The sequence below is a fragment of the Agelaius tricolor genome, unplaced genomic scaffold, assembly GCF_023055355.1.
Source record: "Agelaius tricolor isolate 1412-34295 unplaced genomic scaffold, bAgeTri1.0.p SCAF_71, whole genome shotgun sequence".
NCBI classification, from domain to species: Eukaryota; Metazoa; Chordata; class Aves; order Passeriformes; family Icteridae; genus Agelaius; species Agelaius tricolor.
In genome coordinates, this window is record NW_027269331.1 from 346596 (window position 1) to 365167 (window position 18572).

General features: G+C 55.1%; 2 protein-coding genes across 5 annotated transcripts in view; one reads left to right on the plus strand and one right to left on the minus strand.

Annotated features, from left to right (window-relative positions):
• Positions 1 to 18572, plus strand: part of LOC139585286 (uncharacterized) — a 445268-nt gene that overhangs the window by 136495 nt on the left and 290201 nt on the right. The window lies entirely within an intron of this gene.
• The window catches only part of POLD3 (DNA polymerase delta 3, accessory subunit), a 50412-nt gene that overhangs the window by 16828 nt on the left and 15012 nt on the right, over positions 1 to 18572 (minus strand). For 2 of the 3 annotated variants that reach the window (XM_071417869.1, XM_071417867.1), the window contains exons 10-12: positions 15088 to 15182; positions 14922 to 15003; positions 7276 to 7391 (exon numbers count right to left, since the gene is read on the minus strand). In XM_071417869.1, the coding sequence (XP_071273970.1) occupies positions 7276 to 7391; positions 14922 to 15003; positions 15088 to 15182 (293 nt within the window). Of the gene's footprint in view, positions 1 to 7275; positions 7392 to 10710; positions 11483 to 14921; positions 15004 to 15087; positions 15183 to 18572 lie in introns of those variants that run through there. The other variant, XM_071417870.1, reaches the window with a different exon arrangement.

An 18572-nucleotide genomic window follows, 5' to 3' on the forward strand; every position in this document is an offset into this window, starting at 1 on the left:
CTCTGCCTGGGCCAGGTGAGGCTCCTGCAGGTGTTCACAGTGTGCTGAGCCCACACAGGCTGTCCTGGGGCCATGGACCCTGAGCCCAGGCACAGACAGACCTCCTGGGCACCCAGCTGAGTGTGCCCACACACAGAGCTCCTCTGCCATGCCCAGGGGGTTGGGGTGCTGCTGGATGCTCCTGGGTGGCCAGGAGAGACCTTTGGTGGGCAGCAGCACAGGAACCTGCATGGGCTCGGCAGTGGTGGTGGCCTGGGCAGGGCTGGGGGAAAGGCTGGACTGGAAGGTACCAGGGGCTTTCCCAGTGTGAACAATTCAATCACAACTCTGTGAGTCCATGGATGTGGTCCCTGGCACCCCTCCCTCCCTGAGCAGTCCCTGCCCAGCCTGTGACACATTGCACCTCTAGAGAGCCCCAGGTTCTGAGGTGACCACAGAGCTGCCTCACCACATTTTGCCTCACTCCAAAAATGCCCTTTGTGGGATGTGGCCCTTCCATGCTCCCCTGGCACCCCCAGCTCTGCTGGCCTGTCCCAGAGCAGGGGGACATGGCAGGGGACAGACACCGGCTCCCCTTGGCTCAGCGGGGCCAGGGAGCTCCATTTCCCCAGGGCTGGGAGCCAGCACTGCTGGGGACACGGGGCTGCGACAGCGACAGGGCCAGGCTGTGGGCGGGATGGAGCTGCGGGAACGCAGCGAGCATTCCCTGAGCACTCCCCGCGGCGGTGTCGGTGATCCCAGCGATGCCCAGCCTCGCCAGGAGCCTGCCCTCCCCTGCGAGCCGGGCACCGCTGGGATTAACCCTTTTAATCGGATCAGCAGCCCCGGGGCAGGAGCCAGCGCCGCGCTCTCCGTGCGTCCGTGTCCGTGCGTCCGTCCGTGCGTCCGTCCGTGCGCAGGCTGGACGGGGTGGATGCGGGGACACAGCGACACCGTGCCCCGGCACTGCCGCCTCCCACCGTGCGCACATCTGTGGCTGTGGCTGCGGCTGCGGAGTGGCCACGGAAGCCTGGAATTGTTTGGGCTGGAAAAGACCTTTCCACGCTCTCCAACTCCCTGACAGGAGCGGCAGCCAGCGGGGTCGGGCCGCGCTGCTGCGGGTCCTGCAGGACTCGGAGCTCCTGCTGGCCCTTGTCTGGGAGCTGCGTGTCCTGCCAGCCCTCCTGCCACCCTCTGTGTCCCTGAGCGCCCCAGATCTCCCCTGTGCTGAGACACCCTCGGTCTCTGCAGAGAGCTTTGGGCCCTGGGTCCTGTTTGGGCCCCCAGCACCAGGCAGGATGGACCTGGCTTGGCTGGAAGATATGCCAAAAGCATTCTCCCCTTCAGAAATGCTGGAACTGGGACCAAGGGAGGAAAGGAGGGGCATCCCATGCTTGGAGAAACCAGCCTTATCCTGGACACAGTCCTGAACAACCTGATGTAACTTCAGAGTTATCCCTGCCTGGAGACAGGGGTTGGACCAGGGGCCTCCCATTGGGGTCCCACCCAGCCAGAATGACCCCGTGGCTGTGGGCTCTGGGAGGGATGGCAGTCACCACTGAAAATCTTGGCTCTGCCTCTGGGGTCTCAGGGCTTCTTTACATCAGAGCCGTGCTATTTCATGCTGCATTATCAGGTTAGTCAAAACACTCCTCCAAACTATATGTCTGTATAATTGCCAGCTACACTCACTTCCTTGGCCCTGCTGTTCTCCACTGCATGGGGCTTTCAGGCATGAAAAACATCCACTTTCACCTTCATATTTCCCCTTCCCTGAGGGGAAGCCACCGCCTCCCTCCTGGTGGTGCCTGCTGGAGTCCTGCTGCCCACAGGAACAGGCACTGCTCATCCCGGGGTGTCCCTGTACCACCAGGGGAAATCCACACCAAAGAGGGGCTGGTGCTTTCCCCAATGTCCTGTGGGAAGCCCACAGCTCTGGAGGTGGTTTGCATTTTTAGGCATCTCCCAATGAATGGGATGTGTGCTCTTGTATCTCCTTCCCCCAGTCAAAGGGAGGGATTTCTCCCCAAAAGGATAGGATTTCCCTTAAAATCTCTCCACAGAGACCCACTGGGCGAACGTTTCCCCTGAATCCACTCTCCTCTGCACATCCTTTTCTTTTTTTGGGACGAGAAATGGAGAAACCAGAGGATTGTCAGTGCTGCAGGGCTCACAGGCTGTTCTCGTGCCACCACAGACCTGCCTCCCCTCCAGACTAAACAGTCCTAACATTTCCTGTCTCTTCTCACATAGAAATGTGTCTGTAATCACTCTTTTCTCCTGTTCCTTCACCTTTTTGGATGCAGGAGCAGCTCAGGATGTACCTAATCTGGCAGGGTGTCCAAGCTCTGCTGGGGAAACGGGATCACATTTCCCTGTTTCCAGCTCTGTCAAAGCTCGACACCCCCAGGACGAGGGAACAAAGAAGAAATCCCTGCAGAGAGAAGCTTTGCCAGCAAGCCAGGACACTGGAAAAGGCCCCTGGCTTCCTGGAAGGCTGGTGCTGAGAAGGGGGTGATGAGAAAAGCAGGGAAGTCCTCGGAGGTGGCAGCTGGAGCCAAAGGAGGGATGGAGGAAATGCGGCTGGCATGGCACGAGCGCAGCCCCAGAGGCCTCTCCTCCTGCAGGATGCCTGGCCTGGGCCCATTCCCAAATCTGGGCATTCCAGAGGGGAGGCAGGACAGGCCCAGGGCACAAAGGAGCTGCTGGATTGTCCCAGGGCTCTCCTGCCCCGCAGGATGAGGGAGATCCACCCTGACTGAGCCTCTTCCTGGCTTTTCCTGCTCCCCTGTTTTATGGCCATGGAAGTGTGTGGCTCCTGCAGAGATAGATCCCTGTTTGTGCGGGCTGGATAAATCCAAAACTCGATTACAACTCCTTCTCACCAGCGTTGCCAAAGGACCATGATTCAGTGCTACTTTTTTGGGTAGAAATTCATTAGTTCAGGCCCATCACAATTATCTAACTCAAGGAGCACGACAATGACCCACTGTCTAATGGTCCTTCATGGCCATTTAGCACCATCTGGGTCGTCTGATCAGGGGCTTTGCAAACAGTTGAAAATGAAGTAAGGAGGGCTGCTTGGCCCAGGCACCTCTTTTTGCCTCCCAGCTGCACGGGCAGTGCAAATAATCCTGATGGACCATTACATACAGGGACAAGGGGCAGGGAAAAAGAGTTTGGCCACATCTCTTGGCTCCTCTTCCAGCTTTGGGGGCTGAGTGGTGAGGACTGGCAGCTTCCCCAGCCCCGTGGCACCAGACTCCCAAACAGACACACACCCCCTGTGGAACAGAGCCCCACTCAGGGCTAAACCCCAGGATAACCTCAGCAATCCATCCTCCAGCCTCCAGGCAAGGGGAAACACCAGGTATTAAACCCACAGGTCCAAAAAGGGGCGGACAAATAGGTCTCCAAGAAAACTGTCTAGATGGGAAATGTAGGCAAGCGTTCCCCCGGCACCACCTGCAATGTCCGTGTCCATCCAAATAGCCAAAAATTAGGGGTTCATTTTTTTTTAACCCCACCTGTACATACATCTGTTTTTAGCTTGGTGCTGAGTGCTGGAGGGTGCAGTTTTCCCAGGAAAACCTGGGAAAAGGGAGCTGTGCTCACTGGGGGCTGGATTTGGCAGGGGGCTGCAGAGGGACCCAGGGGGCTCCCCCAAACCCCGACAGGCTTCCAGCTCCTGCTCTGTGGCAGGAAGATGGGCCCTGAAAAATGAGTGGAAGTACTGATGCCCTTCCAGGGTGCTTTTAGCACGTGCTGAGAGGTTCCACAGACACCAGCGTGGGCTCCTGCTCCTCCCCGGGGCAGAGGGGCAGCCTGGGCATGCACAGAGGGGAGCTGCACGTGGTCCTTCCCCCCACGGCTTCCCTGGAGCTCAGGAAGGGCCAGTTCCACAGGGACTGGAGGCTTTCAGTGCCTGCCCATGGCTGCATCACTGAGCCATCGCCTCCAGTCCAGGGAAAACTGCAGAGGGCTGTGCTGCCTTCCAGGATGGATTACTGGCCTTTGGAGCTGAGTGTGATTTACCAACAAGAACAAAAAGCTTGATTAGAGATTAATATAATTTGGCCCTTCATCTAAGCAGCCCCCAGCCTGTGAGGGACACCCAAAATTCCCAGGGCAAACTCTCCAGGTTGTGTTGACCTGCTAATAAGCAAGAGGTCACCGGACTGGTGTGGGATTTGTGGATCAGCCTCACCAAATGCTGGCCCAAGCTGACCCTGTTCCCCAAAAAGGGCAAGGCCAGGGTTAACCCTGATTCACCCAAAAGGATTTTGAGGAAGGTTTTGCCTTTGAAATGGCAATTTAACCCTTTCTAGTTGGTCATTTCCTCTGTGAGATCACAGAAGCTGGGTTTTCCCCAGCTCAGCTCTGGCTCCCAGCTCTTTCCTCTGGAGACTGCAGCAGCAGAGCAGCCTGATCCCTGCTCGGGGCTCCAGGACAAGCTTGGGGTGCTGCTCTCCCTCAGCCTGGGGTCCCTGTTCGGGGTGGGGCTGGCCCCTCATGGCCCTGGAGCTCTGCACCCCCAGGGCGCAGCCGTGCTCCCCACACCTGCCCTGGGGAGGGGGATAACGTCATCCACAGCTCCCTGGCACTCGAGTGGCTGCACATTCCCAGCCAGAGGAGAGGCCAGCTGGGGGAACAGTCCTGGGGGAGCCCACAGCCAAGTCTCCCAGCTGGGAACTGTGGGGAGGGCTCAGGCTCTGCTCCTCGCAGGGCCTGCGGCTTTATTCCCTTTCCCTGAGGTATGGGGAGGGAGGAGGAACCTCCTGGAGGCACAAGTCCTGGGATTTTGTCCTTCAAACACCATGGTTAGGGAGGATGCAGCGGGGGATGCCTGTGGAAGACTTGTGGGAAATGACATCCCAGTGATCCTGTGGGATGGATTCTGTGCATGCTCCTCTCCCATGTCCTCCTCTTTTGCCCCTCTCCTTGTTTGTTTCAGTTTTTAGACATCCTGGAGCTTTTTGAGAGGCTCAGCAGAGCATTGAGGTGGGTGACAAAGCTTTGCCCTGGGCTCTGGTCCTCACTTTGATGGCAGCAGGGCAGAGTTTGCTCCCCTTTGCAGCCCTGGTCCCTGCTGGGAGCAATGGGCTCTTGGGAAGCAGGTGCTGCTTCCTGGCTGGGTTTTCCCCCTCTAGGGAGTTTTGAAATTGCCATCCCTGGCCATGGCACTGCTCAGACCGATGGAGCCACACCCTGTGACATCCCCGGGGACATCCTGGGCACACAGCCCCTGTCACCTGGGGCCTGGCACTGCCCCACACCCTCTGACATCCCTGGGGACATCCCGGGCACACAGCCCCTGTCACCTGGGGCCTGGCACTGCCCCACACCCTCTGACATCCCTGGGGACATCCCAGGCACACAGCCCCTGTCACCTGGGGCCTGGCACTGCCCCACACCGTGTGACATCCCTGGGGACATCCTGGGCACACAGCCCCTGTCACCTGGGGCCTGGCACTGCCCCACACCCTCTGACATCCCCGGGGACATCCTGGGCACACAACCCCTGTCACCTGGGCCCTGGCACTGCCCCACACCCCCTGCCCATCCCCGGGGACACCCCAGGCACCACAAGGGACCCGCCGAGGGCAGGGCTGTCCCTGCGGTGACCGGGACATCACAGCCTGCATTCCCCCAGCAGCCACATTAACAGAGATCTCCAAGCTGCGGGGAGCTGTCCCCTGTCCCCAGGCACGACAGGATGGGTGTCCCCAGCCCGAGCAGCCCCCCGTGGGCACCCCAAGCCCCCCTGACCAGCCCTTGCACCCCGGGCAGAGGGGCCGGGAGCCCGCGCCAGCACCAGAAGCCGGTTCCATGCAGGCAGGGAATATAATAAAATTAAAGCTCATTAAGCACTTAGAAAAGGGTTTGCATTGAGGGGGAGTGGGCGGGGGGGGCCGGGGGGCTGTGCATCTCAATACTGGGCTATTTAGAAGGGAGAGTTTAATAACGGGGGGGGTTGGTTTTTATGGCAATAGATTTATTCCACCTGGGCTAAGAAATACATTCCACATCTGCCGAGCCGTGTAACCAGACTCTAATTAAAATCGTGTGCCAAGCGAGGGCCTGGCTGTGAAACACAAAGCTGGCTTTTAGAGCGGCTGGGAAGCGCGGCCAGGCGGCCCGGGGGCGGCAGCGCGGGCACGGGGCTGCGACACCGCCCGCTGTCCCCAGCGGGGAACCAGGGGGCTGCGGGGGACGCTCCGGGCCTCTGCGGGGACACGGCGACACCCACGGGCATGCCACAGCCCTGGGGACAAAGTGACATCCGCGTGTGTGCAGGGACACCCATGGGCATGTCACAGCCCTGGGGACCAAGTGACATCCGCGTGTGTGCAGGGACACAGGGACATGGGGACACCCACGGGCATGTCACAGCCCTGGGGACAAAGTGGCATCCGCGTGTGTGCAGGGACACGGGGACACCCATGGGCATGTCACAGCCCTGGGGACAAAGTAACATCCGCGTGTGTGCAGGGACACAGGGACACCCACGAACATGTCATGGCCTTGGGGACAGGGTGACATCCGTGTGTGTGAAGGGACACGGCGACACCCACGGGCATGTCACGGCCTTGGGGACAGGGTGATGGCCTTGGGAGTGACCCCGAGGACGAGGCGGTGGCTGCCCACAGTGGTGGGATGGCCCAGGGGCTGGCTGATGGCCACGCAGAGGCAGCGCACGGGGACTGGTGACACCCACACGTGTGGGGACAGTGTGACACCGCAGTGACAACAGGGAGAGGGTGGCATCCCCCTGTGCACGGAGGTCATGAAGAAAGGGTGACACGGATGCGTTTCATGGGGTCGGGGCGACATCCCCGCACCTGTAGCGGCCAGGGGATGGCGTGGCACCCCTGCCCTGTGACAGGGGACAGCGATGTCCCCAGGGCGGCACGGAGGGACACACGGGCAGGCAGCGCGGGCTGAGAGGGCGCTGCGGGCCCCGCGCCGGGGTTTTACAGCCCCCGAGGTGCCGAACAAACAGCGGCTGTGTCTGCGTTTAACAGCCCGGCCCTCAGACAGCGGCAGCAGCGCCAGCCCCGATGGAGAAACTAATGAAACCTTCGAAACAGCTTGTACGGGAGTAGTGAAGTGAGAAAAAAACCCCAGAGCGCCTGCTGCCAAGGAAAATACACTTACCTAGTAAAGCATGAGTAATAAGTGGCGTTTTTTACAGTGTGAAGATATAACTTTTCATGAAAATACCAAATAAGGCTCCGTGTGAAAAGTGGCCGGCCTTTCTAGTCGCTTTTTTTTTCCTCTCCCTCTCTCTCTTACCTTTCTTTTCGTGCTCCAGGCACACGTGTGCTGTCCCCGGTGCCCCTTTCGCGGGAGCCTGTTTACGGGGCCGCCTCCCCGCCACCCCCGGCGCGGCCGGCTCGGGCTCCGTCGCCCTGAGAAGAAACGAGAAGGGAATGGAAAAACAGGAGCTGCTGTTCTGCGAGACTTTCTATTTTTAAAAGGTTAAAAATATCTATTTTCGGACACCAGCCCAGGAAGCGCTGGGGTGAAGCGCCGCGGCGGGACGGCGGCAGTAAACAACGCCGGGACGTGCCGGGCGGCTCCGGGGATGCTGCCGGCCGCGGGGACGGCCCGCGACAGCCACCCGGGCATGTGGCCACTGTGGCATGAGGGATGGCACCAGGCTGCGGGGCTCCGTGCCCCGAGAGAGGATGCTCAGCAGCAGCCAGGTGGGAAGGAGGTGCACACATCCAGGGGGATGCCCGGCCCCGAGGTGGGATGCTCGGCTCCTGGGGGATGCTTAGCAGCCAGGCGGGATGGCTGATCTTCCCCAGCATCACAGCCCTGGTGAGGAGATGGGATGCCCAGCACAGGAGTGGAAGGGATGTGGTACCCACTGCGGGAGGGAGGATGTGGAAAAGCCATCTCCAAAATCCCACGGATGCTTTTCCACCTTTGGTTTTGCAGCTCCGCTCCCTTCTCTCAGGCCAAGGTCCCGGGGAGCTCCCTGGGCTGGCTCTGGCAGCAGCCGTGCCCCTGTGCTCCGCCCTGGCTCACCTGGGCAGGAGCAGCCACACCTCTCTGCACCACATTCCCACACAGGGAGGACCAGGCAGCGCTCCAGGCCGGGGCAGAGGGGCTGGAATGCTGGAAAAGGGCCTGGGGTGCCAATGGCTGGACACGAACCCAGGTGAGCCCAGGTGAGCAAGAGGCCAATGGCCCTGGGCTGTGCTGGGGCACCTCCAGTGCTGGGGGCAGCTCTGGGCCCCTCCTGACAGGAGAGCCCTGGAGGGGCTGGAGCGTGTCCAGAGCAGGGAACGGAGCTGGGCAGGGGCTCAGCTGGAGAAAAGGAGCTCAGGGGGGACCTTGTGGCTCTGCACAAGTCCCTACCAGGAGGGGACAGCCGGGGGAAGACGGAACGGCCTCAGGCTGGGCCAGGAGATGCTCAGGCTGGGCACCAGCAGGAATTTCCCCATGGAAAGGGTGCTCAGGCACTGGAACTGCCCAGGGAGGTTTGGAGAGCCCATCCTGGAGGTGTCCAAGGAACTCCTGGTGTGGCACTCCGTGCTCTGGGCTGGTGACAGGGTGGGCACTGGGCACAGCACTCGATGGGGGCTCTCCTGCCACCCTGGGCTCGCTGGTTCCGCGGTGCCAGCGCTGAGGCACGGCCCTGGCAGGTCCCACTGTCTTGTCAGGGATTGTGGGATTGTCTTGAGGGATTTTGCTTCCTTATAAGGCCCTGCTGTTCCCTGCTCCCCTGTCTGCGGCCGGGCTGGCACGGCCTGTGGGAGAGCACAGCAATTCCCAGCAGGCTGCCGGGACACCCTCCTGCCCTGCCCTGCCCTGCCCAGGGATCCTCCTGGGATCCCTCGGCTCTCATCTCTACACTGCCTGATGCCTGGACAGGAAGGGCTGTTTCTGCAGGCCCTGCCCTGTGGAAGGAGGGTTATAAATCAGCTGGCTTGGAAGCACCTTGTCCAAGGAGAGCCCAGTGCAGCAATGGCTCCAGCCCAGAGTGTCTGACAGGGAAACTCCTCGATGCACCTGGGAAAGAAGGATGACAATTCCTCTGCCTGAAATAAGGCTGTTAGGGAGCAAACATCATAAACTGAACTTCCTTGGATGAACCTCTGCCACTGCTTCTTCTGAGGCCCTTCCGAGGGTGTAAATGTGGTGGGAAGGGAGATGCAGGGGGAAGAGGAGAGCAGATCTCCCTGGGACTGGATTTCCAGCTGTGAATGACCCATACATGGGTATAAAGACCTCTTCATCTCCAGGAGGAGCCTTGGGACCCTGAGCTCCACCAGTACCACATCCCAAGGTGGGAGATGTGCTCCATGTTCCAAAAGCCTGGCTCCTGGACATTGTGTCCCCCTCCAGCCCCTGGGTGCCAGAGGAGCGGCCCCTGCCCACAAGGGAGCCTTCTCCCTCTCTCCAGCCCCAACTCCTTGCTCCCAGGCATTGCCTGGGGACACTCCAGCCTCGGCCAAGGCAGCGTCCAGGGACATGGAGCCCCCCTGGGGCTGGCAGCCTATGGACTGGGGAGTATGAGATCATGACTTCTGCAAGTGTGAAGCTCTGCTGGGTCCTGCTCCTGCAGACGTTAGGTCATTTTCCGGAGGAAGTGCCGTGTGACGTCCATCTGGGGGCAGGAGTCGGGGTGGAGCCGGAGCTCCAGCGAGACCACGGCAGAGGTGAGGGGCAGGAGCACCAGGACACCCCGGCCTGTCCCCCTGCTGCCACAGCAATGACACTCCAGGGCTCCAATCCAATACAAATCCTGCCATTTCAAGGTTTCAGATCTAAAACACTCTGCTGAAAGCTTCCAGCCCTGGTTTTGATGGAAGAAATCTTTACCCACTTCACCAGCAAATGTCTTTGACTTGCACACGGTCAAATACCACAACCACCCTTGGAAATCAGAATTTGACATATTATTTAATGAATAAGGACAAATAAAAAAAAAAAAAACAAAAACAAAACAAACCAAAACTGTGTTCAATGGGATTTGTTCTCATTGCCTTTAAAAATACCCCCTCAACTCTACCAAAAACAACAGAACCCCTACAGCAGGGTGGGTTTTGCTCTCCACAGTTAAACTTTTTCATTAAACCAGAATAAGGCTGATCATTCTCTTGCCAGGCCACAGCACGGGTTTTGCTGGGGTGCAGCAGCTCCTCTCCACCAGCCCCTGCCTGGGAGCACTCACCAGCCCAAGCTTCAGGAGGGCTCAGCATCACCCCTCTGGAAAATGTTTCCCATCTGTCTTGTCAGCCTCAGCACCAGCCAAGCAGGAGGCCCAGACCAAGAGCTCCTCTGTGGTTAACAGGATTGCTGTGCTTTATTCCTTTCCCACAACAGGTTCCTCAGGACCACGTGCCATGGCATTCTTCCTTCAGCAGGCAGGTGACGAGATGTCCAAGGAAAATCTCTTCTCTTATCTGGTTCATGCCTGTAAAAAAACCCTTCAGGCAACCCCAAACTTCCAAACCCTGTGATGCAGCTGTGCTGCTCCCTGGTACCTGCCTGGTGTTATCAGCAGTGCCCTCTCATCACCCTTCCCTCTGACTCACTGGCCTCCAAGGCTAAAGATCCAGTTCTTTCCCAATAACAGCAAAGCCTTCCCCCAATGACTCCGGAGCCAATTGGGTGGGAAGCCTCAAGGATGTTTTTGTAAAGATAGAACACCAACAGTGTCCCAGTCTATAATTAGGCATCTGAGCAAGTTACAGAGGATACAAGTTCAAGGAAGAAGAGAGTAAGAGAATTTTATATGCACTGCTTTGTCCAAAAAAAGATTATGAAAGGCAGAGCAAAAACTATTTACCAGTCTTAGGGGGAAAATGAAGAACACTTCATTCAGTTGAAGCCAAAGCAGATGTTCAATTTTTGTGTCTGACCTGCTACATTGCTGCTGCCACCCAACGTGAACATCTGGACCAATCTGAAGAGCTGGGGGTGTACAAAGAGAAGAGGAAAACACCACAACTCCCCTCCTAACTTAGCACCAAAGGGGTGATTAAAAAAATACAAATTTCATGTGAACAGGTTCAACAGCCTTTCAAGAGTTCCTCTGGATGTTGCCTCTAGCTGGCAGTTCCCACACTGCTTGGTGAAGATGACTGAAATGATTGCAGTAACAAATAAAGACTTTTCTCTGATACAAAATCTAGTCCAGAGGGCTTCCTTACACAGTAAGCAGGGCACCTTGCATAACCAGGGGTTGCATGTTGGCCCCACAAGCAGCAGCAGCTTGCGGAGAGCCACACGAAAAAGGGAGCAACGCTCCCAAGCTGCCAAGAGGAGACAGACCCAGTTCATTTCTTCTGGCAAAAGCCCATGATGGAGACCTGCTTGTTGGCTCTGCTGGCAGGAGCTGCCCCTTTCTTTGGGTTCTTCTTTTCCTCCTTTGGTTCCCTCTTGGTGGGCAGCATGGGTTGTTTTTGTGGAGCTGGTGCCTTGGGCTTGGGGAATTCATCCTCGCTGTCCGTGCAGGATTCGCTCTCGTAAACCTTCTCAGTCACTGGTGGAAACAACAGGGAAGGGAGCAGAGGATGATGATGATGGTTAAGCCATCTTTACACCAAAGACCTCCCCACTGCAGCCTTCCCACTGCACTCCTGGAAAGGAATGCTTTGGGTTCAAGGAGCACGTGTCAGACACAGGAATTAAGTCCAAAGTTAGGCAGTAGGAAATGACCTCGACTTGTGCCAAGAGAAGTTTGGGTTGGGTATTAGGGAAAAATCCTTCCCTAAAAGGGCTGTCCAGCCCTGGCACAGCTGCCCAGGGCGGTGGTGAATCCTCATCCCTGCAGGATTTAAAAGCCATGTGGACGTGGCTCTTGGGGACATGGGCCAGTGTTGCCCCGGCAGTGCTGGAGGAACAGCTGGAGTCAATGACCTCAGAGGGCTTTTCCAACCACAGTGATCCTGAGATTCTAACTCATATGGCAAAGGCTGACCAGCAGCCATCAGCAAGTGATGAATCTGAAGGAGATCAGAATCAGTAGTTTGGCACTAGGCAATGGAACATCTACTTTATGGCTAAACCCCACCATTCTGACTTGGTCCCATTTCCACAGGGGCCAAAGCAATCAGATTTTCCAGGAATCCAGGCAAGACAACCTGGACACATCCCCAAGCTGCTGTCACCAGCACATTGGCCGGCTAGGGGAGAGCAAAGCAGACACCACCCATGTCCAGGGGCACAAAGCCTTTGGGGCAGCTTCTCTGCACAGAAAGAAGCAATGCTTCATGAAGGATCAGCCCCAGGCCGTGTCTGCAATCAGGGCTCAGCCTGAAGGGGAGTGCCAGCTCCCGGCAGTGGAAAGCCCAGGGACATAAAACAACCTCACGGAAATTAAACTGGAGTCAGCCCCACTGATGAGAGCCGCCGTCAGATCCCAGCAAATGCTCTTAGATCAGCCTTCCCAGCAGTGCTCTGGGATTCTTCTAGTAAGCCATTTTTCTTTAGCAACGTATTCTTTTAAACAGATGTCTTAACTTCCCTTCTTCTGGGAAACGGGCTTTCACTTGTATTAATGCATCAAATTAAATAAGGTTTCCTACGTCACCAGGGACTGGGAAGAGGAATGCTGTGAAATCCTCCTGGGCAGAGCTAGCAGGACCTCAGACAGGAACTGCAAACCAAGCCATCTCCCTTCAGAGGCAGCAGGCTTTTCAGGGAACAGCTTCCCCAGACCACTGGTGAATTTAAAACCCTCATCCTGTTCTCAGCCTGTCAGGAACCGCTGGGAACTCCTGAAGCGTGCAGTTAACCCCTCCAATGGCAGCAGCACACCTCAGGTCAGCTTTCTTTGGCTGCAGTCTCAGGTGAACTGCAGAAGTCTGTATGTGCAGCACCCATGGGTGCACAGGTGCAGTCACTGATGCCCCATTCACAGCCAGACTCTCTGAATCGGAGCAGCTCAAAGGATGGGAGCTCTAAAATGCTGTAACACAAATTTCCCTCCAATGCACGTGTGGAGATTCCAATCTCCAAGCCCCTGTGTGTCCTTTGAAGCTTCAGAAAGTGCAAGGTAGAAACACACAAGCTTAAACCTCAGTAATTCCACTTTACTAGAGGCTAAGAGCAGGCCCTCAATCCATGGATTTCTGTTGATGCCTAGGAATGTTTCTTGTGCTTAACTCCACACACACTTTAATTGCTCAATTTCCCTCAGGGCTAATCCCTAAATTACTTTTGCTTTTTGACACCAATTCCTTGCTATTGCAGCTATTGTGAAAACCATCACTTAAAATTGTGGAGAAATATAAAGTACAGCCTCATTCTAATGTTAAGATTAAAACCTCTTAAAACCTAGAGCTGGTTTAAAAATAAAAAGACAGCAGGGAGAGGGGGGGAAACCCCTCTATTTCAAAGAACAGCTAAAATTTACATTAGGCTGGGAGATTTGCAAGTTATTTAGCCTTTGAATTGTTAGGCCTGTGCATGGAAAGGGTGTGGAATGGAAGGGAGAAGAGAAACTGGACAACAGCCAGGCAGCACGTTCTGCACAACAGGCTGGAGGATTTGTAGTAGAGAACAGCATCTCCTCCCCAGCCAGATCCTCAGTATCCAGCTCCTTCCCACAGGATCTGTCTCCCAAGGGCACAGCAGGGCCTTGCATTCCCCTTTCAGAAAGGGGATATGAACTGTGAAACCAGGAGTCTGCATTTCCCAAGGGACTATGAAATCCCGTGGGGATAAAGAGCAGAGAAACAGAGGCAATATTCCTAGCTGGACCCAGAAGAGACAGTCCTGTGCTCTGGATGCAGAGCCTGTACAACTCAGCTCCCCATCTAATGATGTTTTGTTCCATTCTCCTTCCAAGTGTTCCAATGGCTCTGTCTGGGGTGGGAGAGGAGAACACCCCACAGGGTAACCAGCCAAAGCTGCCAGTAACTCTGTGCAAGGCTAATTCTTGGACAAGAAAGCAGCACTGGGGATTTCAGTCCCAGTGCAGCCAGCTGCTGAGAGCCACAGCTTTGTGCTTCTCTGAAGGAGACACACCAAGTTAGTGGGAAACAGAAGATGCAGCTCTGCAGACAGGTGCAAACAGACACAGGCTGAGTCTGGGCCAGGCAGGTCCGGAGCTGGGCCAGGAATGCCCGAGTGTCTGCATGGCCACAGAGCTGGACAGCAGCACCTCATCTTCCCCAGCATGGCCTGAGCTCCACTGGCATCCCCTCAGCCCAGCCAGGCCAGGGAATCAAAGCATCCCATACAATCCAGCTGACAGCAGCATTACAAAAAACACATCCTACGCTCTCACGTGTTTAAAGCGTCCAAAAAATCCACCAAAACCCAAACCAACATAGTCTGAACGTTTGCATCTCTGCTTCAATGTCAGGACATGGAGGAAACAAAAGCAGTGGTGTTACACAGCTTTCTGCAGGTCACAGGAGGAAGCAGAGCCCAGTCAGGCTGGAATTCAAAGCCTCTGGCTCTCAGGACTCTCTTCCCTTCTGAAAGCAGAGCCACCCTTATCAGAAACAGAAACCCTATGAAGTATTTAAGCCCCAACTTTTTATCTGGGATACTCTATGTTTCTTTAAGATATAATCAAGTTTTGCACAACTCTGGATTTATCCTCAAAGGGAAAAAAAAAACCCAACAAAGTTATCTCAGCCAGAATTTATCCCAGACCCTAACATCTTTAAAAGCTTGCAGCTTTGGAGAGGAGAGTAAATGAAGGTGGTAATCATGATGGCAGGAAAAAAGGGAAAAGAACTGAAGGAAAATCTGTGAATAATCAAAAAAGGGTAAGGATTCAGCTACAGCTCTGACTCCCTACCCAGACCTTCACCAGAGGCTGAGTGACCTCAGTCTGGGAGCAGGAGCTCCAAGTGGGATAACTAAGTGATTCTGTGAACCTCTTTCTATCCAGGGAGAGGCTGGCCTGATAAAGTGGCCAATAAAGTGAGCTCCAGTGAGTGACTGTAGGGCACAACCAGTCTTACCCATGCAGCCTTCCTCTTCATCAATAAACATCTTGGATTTCAGCACGCGCTTCCTCTTCCTCTTCCTCCCTCCAGCTGACACCTGGGGGACATGGCAGCACTGTGAGAAACCAGGAGCTCCTCCCTCATTACCTGAGAGCAGGTAATCACTCCGATCTGCTCTCACCTCTGAGGATGCAGGCTCCAGCTCAGTTTTCAGAGCAGGTTCAGGGGGTGGGGATGGAGCTCTCTCTTCCTCGGGTGTGGGAGAGGGTGGGACATCTGCAAGGAAGAAGAACACCTTGATGGCACACAGGTCTGATACTACACACTGCAGTTCCCAAAGGAAGGAGGGTGGGATAGGATGGGAGAAGTGCCCTGGGGATTTTTGCTAAGCCAAAAAAATCAGTTCCACTAAGGGAAACTTTAAAAAACCAGGCACAGGAACTGGCAGGTTTTAGCTGTACATTTCAGTTACTTGTTAAAAAGAGTGACTGTAATTTGTTTAGAAATTAAATGAGGTGGGGTGTGGTAAAACAGTTGTTGCTTCACTGGTGGTGCTGCACATCCCAAACAATCCATGCTATCAGCTTAACCCAAGAACTAAGTGCAGTACACTATCACACATCCTAAAACCTTCATTTGAAAAGAAGTTCAAAAAAAACCCCACAAAAATCCAAACCACTACAAAAACCAGAAGCTGACTCTCTCACTGTTTGATCTCCTTGCTCTCCTCTGGGTTCAAGGACAGGGACACCGGGCCCCACTCAATGCCACGACTGATCAAAGCAGTCAAGGACACCTTCACACGTTTGTAGGGAGCACAGTGAGCTCTGGAGCCGGTACCAGGCACGTCCAAGTGAGACAAGCAGGGCTGCAGAGCGAGGAGCGAGGCAGGGTCACCCTCCTGTGGGGCTGGCAGGGGGACAGAGCTGCGGGAGACCCAAGTGAGAAAGGCTGCCACGCAAGCGCCGGGCTGGGGCAGAGCTGGCACCGCGGGGACAAACGGCTCCTGTGACCCATTGCTTCACCCCACACGGACGTGGCTGCCTGGCTGCCCTCCTCCCACCGCGGAGCCGGGATCTGGAGCTGTCCCGAGGGACTGGGGCCGCGCGAGGAGCCGGCGATGCCGGGCACGCAGCCAGCTGAGCTCCGCAGGTTACCGAGGGCTGCAGTGACACAGCGCCGGGCTGCCAGGGCCAGCAATAAATCACACTGCTCCAGCAGGGGCCCGGCCTCCCAGCGCTGCAGAGAGCAGGCAGGGGAATGCAAACAGAGGGATAACACCACTGGGCTTCACCCTGCTCCGGGGGCACGGCCGCAGCACGGCGCTGGAAGTGTGCGCTGCCCAGGGGCTGCGGGCAGCTCTGGGCTCTGTGCCCATCCCAGTCTCTCACACGGACCCTGGGCTCATCCCAGTGTCACACATGGACCCTGGGCTCATCCCAGTGTCACACATGGACCCTGGGCCCATCCCAGTGTCACACACATACTCTGTGTCCATCCCAGTCTCACACACATACTCTGTGTCCATCCCAGTGTCACACACACCCTCCCCAGACTGCCCAGCACCAAACCTGCACCACCACTGCCAGCCTGGCCTCTCTGCAAGTATCTCTGGGAGAGGACAAGCTGAGAGGGCTGAAAACCAGCCTGGTGAAAAGCCTCTGCCATGCTCAAGCAGGGGCTGCTGAAGGCATTGTCAGTGGGCCAGCTCCAAGAGATTCCTTGGGGGAAATCTGGGCTTTTTTCAGCTTCCTTCAAACAATTTCCCCAGCTTTTGGCAGGCAGAAGGCACCTTCTCCTCACGTCAGACAGAGTGTTTAGGACTACTATCAAGCTCTTTTATTACTTTATTATCCTCTTCTAGCCAACACAGCCCTCTGACATGTGATAACTCCTGAGTCAACCACTAGCTGCTGCCCACAGTTTGCTCAACAGCAACAGCTGCATGAAATAGATACAAGTTGGGCAACTGGATGGACCAAAGATGTAAATCCTGGCTTTGTTCGGTCTGCTCTGACCCTGCCTGGAAAAACTGTGAGAAGCTTTAGTGCTTCTGCTGCGGCTCTCCAAAACCCAGGGAGTTTGTAGGTCACAGTGCCACTGAAATCACCCTCCAAAGTGGCTGTAAAACACTTGTCAACACTGAGAAACACTGCCTGTGTTGGTACAGCTGAGGCTGCCAAACCTCCTGTCCTCTCTGGGAGCATTTGTGGAGTTTGTTCTGGCACTGGAAGCAAAACAACCTGCAGTGACTAAGGAACCCTCATACCCATATAACTTTTTAATGAAAAATCATTTAAATGGAGAGGATTGTGCCTTATGCCCTCTGTGTGTTTCCAGCGTGGTACAATGTGCTGATGCTGCTGTAAGGAGAGCTTATTCAGGGCTGCTTTTAGTACAGACTAACACAGAACTAGGCAGAAGACCCGGCCTGACATGGAGCTGCCCATAAGCACTTCACATCAGCCATGCAGGCTGAGTTTCACCCCCAGAGAACCTTGCTAAGTGTGCCTGTCACTCCAGGCCCCCTCTTGCTCACTGGTGCTGCTGATTCAAGTTGCCCCTTCTCTCTGGATAAACCCGTTCCCAACCTTTCCAAGGACAGATGCTCTTCCAGTCCAGCTGCTGTACATATATATATATATTTTTAATTTTTTTTTTCATCCAACTCACAGTCTTCTACTTCTGTACTCAATACAATGTTACCAGTTTGGACTCATTAAAAATATTCCAAACAATTCAAATCTGTCTTCTTTCATGTGGTTGGGTTTAGAAGGGCAAGCAGCAGGACCAAAGAGCTGAGTTCTCTCAATTCTCATTTACTCTTTTCAAAGGGCAAACCCAGTGATATCCAAATCTGTATACACGTGCTGTAATTTGCATAAATTTACAATTCTAATGCACAGCACAAAGAAGTGAAGAACAAAGAGGGTTCTGATGCAGGAGCAGCAACAGCAGTGACAAAAAACCTCCCCAGTGCCTGACCACCCTCTCAGGGAGAACTTTTCCCTACCATCCAATCTAAACCTGCCCTGACACAGCTCCAGCCCTTCCCTCAGGGTCTATCCCTGGTCACTAAAGAGAATGTAAACCTTGGAATAAATGAGAGCAGGAGGCACCCCACTCAAAAGCATTAATTGTTAAACACGTGCTGAGGTCACACAGGTGTCCCACAGGAGACCACAGAGTTCTGACATTCCAAACTCCTGCCTGACCTCACAGGATGTGGATGAGCTGAGAGATTCCAGCCAAGCAAGGATGGGCTGATTTCAAAATTCCCTCCTCAGAGCTAAACAACTCAGCTTGTCATCAGGGGAGTGATGAGGAAATGGAAAGACAAACATTTAAAGAAATAAATACCAAAGAGTGTGGGTATATATGTATATACATATTTTTTTTTTTAAAGCCACACTGAAATGTGATGGAATTAAGGCTGATCACAAGAACAGCTTCCTGAGAGATTTATCATCCTATGGAATAGTCTAAGTAGTGATACATACCTGATGAAAAAGATAATTTGCAATTATGTGGGCAGCAGGGAAACTATGAAAACAGGCCTAGAGGTGGCATGGATAATGCAAAGGTACCAACAGCAGCCACCTCTCCCTGGCACTGCAGATATTCCTGATGTCCTGGCTGTTGCCCATGTGCCAGCCACACAAAACG